This window comes from Archocentrus centrarchus, chromosome 1 (genome assembly GCF_007364275.1).
Source record: "Archocentrus centrarchus isolate MPI-CPG fArcCen1 chromosome 1, fArcCen1, whole genome shotgun sequence".
In the NCBI taxonomy this organism is placed as follows: domain Eukaryota; kingdom Metazoa; phylum Chordata; class Actinopteri; order Cichliformes; family Cichlidae; genus Archocentrus; species Archocentrus centrarchus.
In genome coordinates, this window is record NC_044346.1 from 32499259 (window position 1) to 32508156 (window position 8898).

Below are 8898 nucleotides of genomic sequence, written 5' to 3' on the forward strand. Positions count from 1 at the left end.
AGATGGTTTACCTTAGCATTAGCATTTGTACACATATTTATGGTTCCCAAAGTATACAGTGAATCTTTGGCTTTGGTAATATTGCATGTTCTCCTCTAACTCAGTATCAGATATTTGTTTTCAAACATCCATCCATCCATCCATCCATCCATCCATCCATCCATCCATCCATCCATCCATCCATCCATCCATCCATCCATCCATCCATCCATCTAATTTCTCCAGTGTGCCCTGGGACTGCCCTGAGGCCTCCTCCCAATAGGACATGTCCAGAACACCTCACCCAGGAGGTGTCCAGGAGGAATCCTAGTCAACTGGCTCCTTTCGATGTAGAGGAATAGTGGCTCTACTCTGAGCCCCTCTCAAATGCACTCTTCGCCCTATCTCTAAGGGAGAGGCCAGCAACCCTTCAGAGGAAGCTTACTCTCAGTGTAACCGTGCTGAACTTGGCCGTGTATTAATTCAGCTCGGTCCAAATAATCATAACCCAGTTCTGTGTTTCCATTCGTCGTATAGTTTGTGTCTGCGTTGTGTTCAATGACAATCAGGAGACAGGATGAGATGAATGCTGACTTTATCTGCCTGCATGAAACGGAACATGTACTGGTCAGAATCATGGGCTCATCATCGGGTACAGCACCTCGTGCTCTTCTCCCATACACTGGCCACGAGGTCTAATACATTTATATTGAAATAAAATACAATATCATGAAATAAATACCTGCATGAAACGGAACATGTACTGGTCAGAATCATGGGCTCATCATCGGGTACAGCACCTTACAAGGAATGGCATTTTCCATTAGCATCAGGCTAGCGAACTTTTCCAACTGTGTGTTATAATGTTATTAATCTCATCAAAGGTACAATATGCAACTCATTAGTGTCCTGGTTGCTATAAGTACATATTACAGTTAGCCAGTGATCATATATGAACATACAGCAATAATACACAACATTTTCCACAGTGCTAATATCAGCGAACCCACCTCGTGCTCTTCTCCCATACACTGGCAACGAGGTTCCTGTGTCCACTACCCTTATCGCGGCTAACCACCAAGAGATAGCGCCGTTTCACCCGCTATGCATAAACCCAAAATGAAAAATAATGACAAGTGGAATCCAATACAATATTAACTGTTACACTCCCCTCTGCTGAATTCCACTTGTCCCATTGCAACAAACAAAACAACAAAAAAATGACCAATACAATAAAACCACAGGTACAATCACACAAAAAGGTGCACAACCGCTATTCTAATGCACAGGAAACCAAGACAGAACCACCGTTTCCAAAATTGCTGGTGAGGTATTATCACATCAAAATCACAGTTACAATTACCCAGTCACAAAGACTATCCCATGAGGATCAGTATGAGAAAAGGGTTGGCCAGACCCTATCTACACACGTAGGGGAAAAAAATATGCCCATATACATATTAAATGAACATGTAGCTGCAAAACACACCTCTTGAATAGCAAGACAAACAGACAATTGATCAAAAATGTCACAAAACCTCGTCAAGGTAAAAATGAGAACAAACAAAACTGTAAGTCTATAACAAAGAACTCATGAGACCAATGTTGGTTTCTGGTGCATCATTTCAATAAGTCTAGTCACTGGTCTCAACAACCGCCCAGCTCTAGATCTACGGTGAGTCGCACCGTCAATTACTGTTGCTGTGACAGCATCAGTAGCAGGTATATCGGTAGGAGCGGCAGTATTAGGAGCCGTAAGAGTCTCTGGGCAAACTGCCAGGGATGCCGGGCAGCCATAGTCTGGTGAACTGCTGTCCATCAACGTAGCTTCGTCAGTGGGTTGCAACTGATCAAAAACTGGCTGGCCTTGAGGTAACACACTGCCCCTGGACAAGACATCAGCAGGTTCCAACGCTTCATCCAGCTCCAACTGCTCAGCATCCTCTGCACTTGACCCACTGCCTTCTCCCAAAGGCAGTTCAGACACCCACACTCTTGTTCTAAACTCTGCTGAGTCAGAAATAGTGTCACCGACAACTGACCTCTCGACACTAAGGTCAAGTTCACTTGAAGATGGTGACAATACAACCTCCTCCTGGTCATCAGAGTCATGTTCGGACAGAGGGAGGAAGTTTACTGGCATTATTAGGTTGCGATGGACCACTTTCACTTGCTCTGTAACAGGATTCTGAATCCTAAATGTGTGGCTCTCGTTGTCCTTTCCGACCACCACATACACCGTGCTTTCCCAGCGGTCAGCAAGCTTCCGTTTGCCACGTTCCTTTCTGTTGGCCAGCAACACTCTGTCGTTTACTTCCACCGGTACCCCCCCCGTACCTTACGGTTGTATAAATCAGCGTGACGCTGGAGCTGTTTAGTTGCCGCTGACTGAGCTACGGCCATGGCTTCTCTCATGTCCTTCCGCAAGGACTCAATGTAGCGGTCATAGTCCACCACCTCTGGATCACTGAGTACAGAGCCAAATATGACATCCACCGGAAGACGTGGCACCCTCCCAAACATGAGGAGAAACGGTGCATATCCAGTTGTTTCATGCACTGTACAGTTGTAGGCGAATGTCAGGGATTTCAGGGCCTCGGGCCAACGGTGTTTAGCTCTTGGTGGCAGCGCTCGAATCATGTTACCTAGAGTCCGATTCATCCTTTCACACGAGCCATTTCCCATAGGGTGATAAGGTGTAGTGTGTGACTTTTGCACACCTGCCACATTCAATAGCTCTGCAATTAGCGAACTCTCAAAGCTGGCCCCCTGATCCGAATGTAGCCGCTTGGGAAACCCATAAATGCAAAAGTAGTTGTTCCATAACTGGTGCGCAACTGCTCTGGCTGACTGATTGGGGCACAAGAAGGCGTGTGCCATCTTCGTGAAGTGGTCAGTAGCCACTAGCACATCCAACGAACGATTTGACGAATCCTCAGCAGTCCAGAAATCGACACTGACCAGTTCAAGAGGTTCAGAGGTCATTATATTTTTCAATGGGGCTCTGGCTTCAGGCTCTGGTGACTTGCTGACTACACAGCGTCTGCAGTGTCGTACATACTCCACAACATCACGCAGCAAGCCTATCCAATAAAACCTTTGTCTTGTCAGATACAATGTCCGCTGCTGACCCTGGTGGCCAGCCTCATCGTGAACACCTTGTAACACCTTACTGCGCAATGAGTGAGGAACAACAAAAAGGTAGGTCTTTCTCTTTGTGACAGGATTTTTAGCTACCCGGTACAGAACTCCGTCTCTCAGTACAAGCTTATCCCAGCTCCTCAAAAGCTTGACGACCTCAGACGATTCCTTGGCACGTTCCCTCCTGGATGTTCTCCGCTTTCTCTCCACAAAGAAGATTACTTTACTCAGAACAGCATCAGTTCTCTGCTTTTCTTTCAATACATCATGCGAGAACACCTCAGAGTTGACCTGCGGGGGTGTTAGAACCGTCTGCGAGAACTGTGGCAGGAGAAGGGCATGTGGGCACACCACAGCGTCACCTTCACTGCATCCATGAAGTGCAGCAGCCACCTCCAGCGATGATACTGTCCCTGACTTAACAACTGCCACACCCTGAGATATCTGTTGGCCGCACTCAGATGCTACTTCAGGTGGGTTAGCTGACCACCGAAACACCTCCTGAACTCCATTAGCACCAAGCGCTGCAGCCTCTGCCAGTAACTTGTCATAAGGTACTCTTGTCAAACGGTGAGATGTACTAGACTGTACGAAGGGCTGCCTGCTAAGAGCATCAGCCACCACATTCTTTGATCCAGGAATGAACTTGATGTCAAACTGAAATGGCGCTAACTTAGCGATCCACCTCTGTTCACATGCATCTAACCGAGCCTTGGACAGAATATAGGTCAGCGGATTATTGTCTGTCCACACGGTGAATTGGTGACCTCTCAACCAGTGATGGAATTTGTCACACACCGCCCACTTTAAGGCGAAAAACTCTAGCCGATGCGCTGGATACTTAGACTGGGCGTAACTAAGCGATTTACTGGCGAAGGCAATTGGTCTGGCTGTTGAACCACCAGCAGGTACCTGTGACAGGACTGCACCAAGTCCGTCAGAAGAAGCATCCACAGACAGCAGAAAGGGCTCACTAAAGTTCGGGTGGGCCAGCATGACCCGATCCAGCAAAGCCTGCTTAAGTTGGCAGAAAGCTTGCTGACAATCCCCAGTCCAATCCTCAGCATGGAGCTGTTTACGGGCTTGGCGACGTTTCCTCCCACCTCCACGTGGACCTTCAGAACCTGAGATTAGTCGAAATAATGGTCTGGCCATGGCAGAACAACCCTCAATAAACGGCTGGTAGTAGACTGCCATGCCAAGGAAGGAGCGGATCTTTCTCTGAGAAGGAATATTCGTGCCATCCTCCATAAGGTCTGACTCAGTTAGAGCGGTGATAGCAGACACTTTGTCAGTATCGGGCTGGATCCCATCTGTACAAATGACATGACCGAGAAACTTCACTGACCTCTTCAGAAAGTGACATTTCTTTGGGGCGAGTTTGAGGTTATGGTTCTGCAGCCTCTGAAAGACCATTTTCAGACGCTCGAGTGCCAGCTCCTCTGTCGGGGCAAACACCAAGACATCATCCAGATAGCACAGTAAGCTCATGAAGTTCTGGTCCCCAAAGATATTTAACATCATCCTCATGAATGTAGCTGGACTATTACAAAGTCCTTGAGGCATCCGATTGTACTCGTACAATCCAAATGGCGATGAAAAGGCAGTGTACTTTCGATCAGCCTCATGGACTTCCACATTGTAATAGCCAGAGGTCAAATCCATGGTCGAAAAAAATGCATTGCCCCCCAAGGCTGCTAGAGCATCAGCTGGATGAGGGAGCGGGTGAGCATCCTTGATAGTGCGTGCGTTGAGCCATTGGAAATCATTGCAGATCCGCAGGTCACCCGTCTTCTTCCAAATGATCACCAGTGGAGATGCAAACTCACTGCTAGACTTTCGAATGATTTCACGCTCCTCCATCTCATCCAACACCTCTCTCAGTTTTTCATACTGGGTGGGCGGTATGCGTCTACATGGTAACCGGAATGGTTTCTCATCCATGACTCTGATACGGTGTAGGCAACCAGTGGCCTTACCACAATCTAGCTTGTCCCTCGAGAAAATCGACTGGTATTCGACTATGAGTTCCGCCAGTCTAGCCTTGTATTCGGGGGCAACGTCACACGACTCAATGTCTACATCAGAGAGTCCCAGTTCACTTAGCTTTGACTGGGGAGGGTCGGTTACACATGTTGTCACAGGGTGAGGATGATCTGGTAAGGTGGAGGTCTCCGAAACCAGGCTGTGTCTCATACCATCATCAAGCGGCACCTGTACTTGTTGTTGGATACCGATTTGGGAATCAGCGAACACTTGCACTGAACTGCAAATAGACACATCCGCCAACTTAGCGTTACGTTTCAGAGTAACTGGCTTGTTAGACGGATTAATCACCTTTAGCGGGAGCCAGCCATCACCTCTTAAGATTGACACCGACCTCCCCACTAAGACTGTCCGTGGTTTAGATCTTGCTGTTGTTGGCTCCGCAACAACAGTACTTCCAACCAACATAGTATCAACCCGCGGCAGCTTGCCCCAAATCAGGTGCTCTGTCATGGGCTCAAGTGTAACAGCTCGTTTAATTTTAGCAGTTCCGACCGCATCTTGGATATCTTCATCACCATTTTCCATCCTTGAAAACAAGCTTAACAACCTCTGCCCCACATCACGACTGTCACTGGGTGCTGTGGAGCCCTGGTTCTGAAGATCACTCTTCACCTTAAACCTGTCAACAATATATCTTAGCAGGTTACTGCCAACAATCAGTTCTTCATTCTGGTTCTCAACTACCAATGTTGGAACAATCACTTTGCAGCTGTAAAGTTCCATCTCCAGATCGCACATTCCAGCAGGTAAGGTTCTGGAACCCCCACACCCAATCAACACGGTGTCTGTCGGCTCAAGGGTGGGGCCCCTCAACACATGCTGATGTAACAGCCGAGGTATTACATCAGAGCTCAGGGTGCATGCCATTGATCCGCTATCTAACAAAGCTCTGACCGTAACCTCTCCTCCCAGTGTCACATCTTCATAAAACAGTTTGTCATGTTGTTTGAGTCTCTGAATGTTTTGAACTATAGGTGTGTATCCCATCTCTCTCACTTCGCACACACTTTGGCATACAGACTCCATGTCATCATCAACATTTGCGACAGGGGGATCACTTTTAGGCCCAACACTTGCCCCCACCACATGCAGGCCACTCAGTTTTCCTGTGGTTGCGCCCCCTGCTTAGCGCCTCTAGCTTTCCTCACCACGGCCCCCGGACACTCCACTCGCACATGGTCAGGCGCAAAACAGTTAAAGCACAGACGGTTTGACCTGCAGTGGTACTGAGTAGTGTGTCCATCATCGCTGCATACCGCACAAGGTACTACGGGCTTTACTTTCATTGGTTGGTCTCTCTGTGTGCGCACATTGAACTTACTTTGAAACTTGTACTGTTGTGGCTGCTGCTCCAGAACACGTTCGAGCAGAGTGATGACCTGGTCCAGGCGGTCCGGGGAGCTCTCGGCTGCCTGTCCAGCAGGTGGCGACACAACAGCAGCCGCAGGCACAATCGCACTTGTGAGTGTCGCACGTTGCATAGAAGTGGTGACCTCCTGTTGCTGAGAAGGCAAAACATTGGTCACACTGTGTTTGGATAGTCGCTTGCGAGCTCTGCAGTGTTCAACGAGCTTCTCGTGAATTTCTGCAACTGTCCATTCTTTCAGCTGTCTACACTTGAATATGAGCGACAGTTCAGGATCAGGACAGTTCTGGATAAACATGGCAGCTAAGTCACGTGACAGATAGTCAAAAGCCTTATTTTGTCTCTTTAGAGAGTCCTCTGTCACATCCAGAGCTTTATTAAGTCTCAGCCAATAGTCAAAGGGGTGCTCGTCAGGATGGGGCACAGTAGCATAAAAATCAGCTAAGGGCAAGCTGGAGGACATAGTATCACTAAAGTGTTGCTTCAGTAACTCAAAAATGGGCTCAGGTCCTTCACGCAGATTCAAAACTGGCTTACTGCGTATGCCCACTTTAACCACTTCATGTGCCCTCCCCACAAGCTTAGATACTACTTCATCAGCTTGTTCAGCCACAGGGATGCCCTTCTTTTTCAAATAGGATAACATCATGACTTCCCACTCTTGGACTGAACATGAGTCATGATCCCCTGTAAAACTCACAGGCTCTTTAACATCAGGGCGAACAATGACATTTAACATTGCAGACTCATTAGCTGTACCCCCAACTACTCCTGAACACAGTGTATTATTAAGGCGGGTTTCAATGCAAGATGCAATACTTTCACCAATAGAAATTCCAATCTGTTAAGCTATATCACCCAAACATTTATCATTAACATCACTTTGTGGTGCATCAAAAGTGTCATTAACATTTCCACCCAAACCTGCATAACTTGGTATTGGTGAGGATGAATCTGGAGTGTACAAAAGCACACCTCTCCCTCTAGCAGCTGCAGGCATAGGGGTAAACCCTCTCCCCCTACCAAAAAAATTGCCTGCCATACTCAACACTTTACCAACAACAGCAAAAAAACAGTCAAAAATAACAAAAAAAAATAAAGCACATACAACTCAAATACAGGGGAACAAAAGCATCCCCATCAGGTCAACAAAGTAGAACAGGGCAACAGAAATCATCCACAAAATAAATACACTCAAAATAGTTGCGTCTCAAAACGCCCCTCCTTCACTGAGGTAGAGAGAGCAAAAAAAAATTTGCGGTCAATGGCGACAGTGCTGCCACTCATAAAACCACAAACAGCTCCAAACAACAGTACAAAGGGTTAAAAATAGCTTTGCATTTACTAAACAAATTACCGCCACACCGCCAAAGCGGTAAAGAGTCCACACAGCTGTCCCGAATCTGAGGCACTTCCGAAGCGAGCGGCTCCAGGAAGTAGACGCAGCCCCGGTACTCCGATGCGAGCGCTCCGGGAAGTAGACTCAGCCCGCGCCGACGCAGCTGAAGAACGGGTCACGGCACCAGTGTAACCGTGCTGAACTTGGCCGTGTATTAATTCAGCTCGGTCCAAATAATCATAACCCAGTTCTGTGTTTCCATTCGTCGTATAGTTTGTGTCTGCGTTGTGTTCAATGACAATCAGGAGACAGGATGAGATGAATGCTGACTTTATCTGCCTGCATGAAACGGAACATGTACTGGTCAGAATCATGGGCTCATCATCGGGTACAGCACCTCGTGCTCTTCTCCCATACACTGGCCACGAGGTCTAATACATTTATATTGAAATAAAATACAATATCATGAAATAAATACCTGCATGAAACGGAACATGTACTGGTCAGAATCATGGGCTCATCATCGGGTACAGCACCTTACAAGGAATGGCATTTTCCATTAGCATCAGGCTAGCGAACTTTTCCAACTGTGTGTTATAATGTTATTAATCTCATCAAAGGTACAATATGCAACTCATTAGTGTCCTGGTTGCTATAAGTACATATTACAGTTAGCCAGTGATCATATATGAACATACAGCAATAATACACAACATTTTCCACAGTGCTAATATCAGCGAACCCACCTCGTGCTCTTCTCCCATACACTGGCAACGAGGTTCCTGTGTCCACTACCCTTATCGCGGCTAACCACCAAGAGATAGCGCCGTTTCACCCGCTATGCATAAACCCAAAATGAAAAATAATGACAAGTGGAATCCAATACAATATTAACTGTTACACTAGCTCTCTTTTCCCCATGACGGATCGGTACAGTGTCTGTATCACTGCAGCCACAGCCTCAATCCATCTGTCAATCTCCTGCTCCCTTCTCGCCTCACTCACAAACAAGACCCCAAGATAG

General features: G+C 47.1%; 1 protein-coding gene and 1 long non-coding RNA gene across 2 annotated transcripts; both read right to left on the bottom strand.

Moving 5' to 3' along the window:
• Positions 1–438: 438 nt before the first annotated feature.
• On the bottom strand, positions 439–7228 carry LOC115799184 (uncharacterized). The gene is made up of 4 exons (XM_030756239.1): positions 6492–7228; positions 990–1024; positions 722–779; positions 439–640 (listed from the first exon to the last, which is right to left on the bottom strand). Exons 1-3 carry the CDS (start codon positions 7182–7184, stop codon positions 764–766), a joined length of 744 nt encoding a protein of 247 aa, XP_030612099.1. The 5' UTR covers positions 7185–7228; the 3' UTR covers positions 439–640; positions 722–763.
• A 640-nt stretch (positions 7229–7868) lies between these two features.
• LOC115789470 (uncharacterized) lies at positions 7869–8659 on the bottom strand. Its single transcript, XR_004020704.1, has 3 exons — positions 8621–8659; positions 8353–8410; positions 7869–8213 (listed from the first exon to the last, which is right to left on the bottom strand). It is a non-coding gene; the product is annotated as an uncharacterized LOC115789470 (long non-coding RNA).
• Positions 8660–8898: the final 239 nt, after the last annotated feature.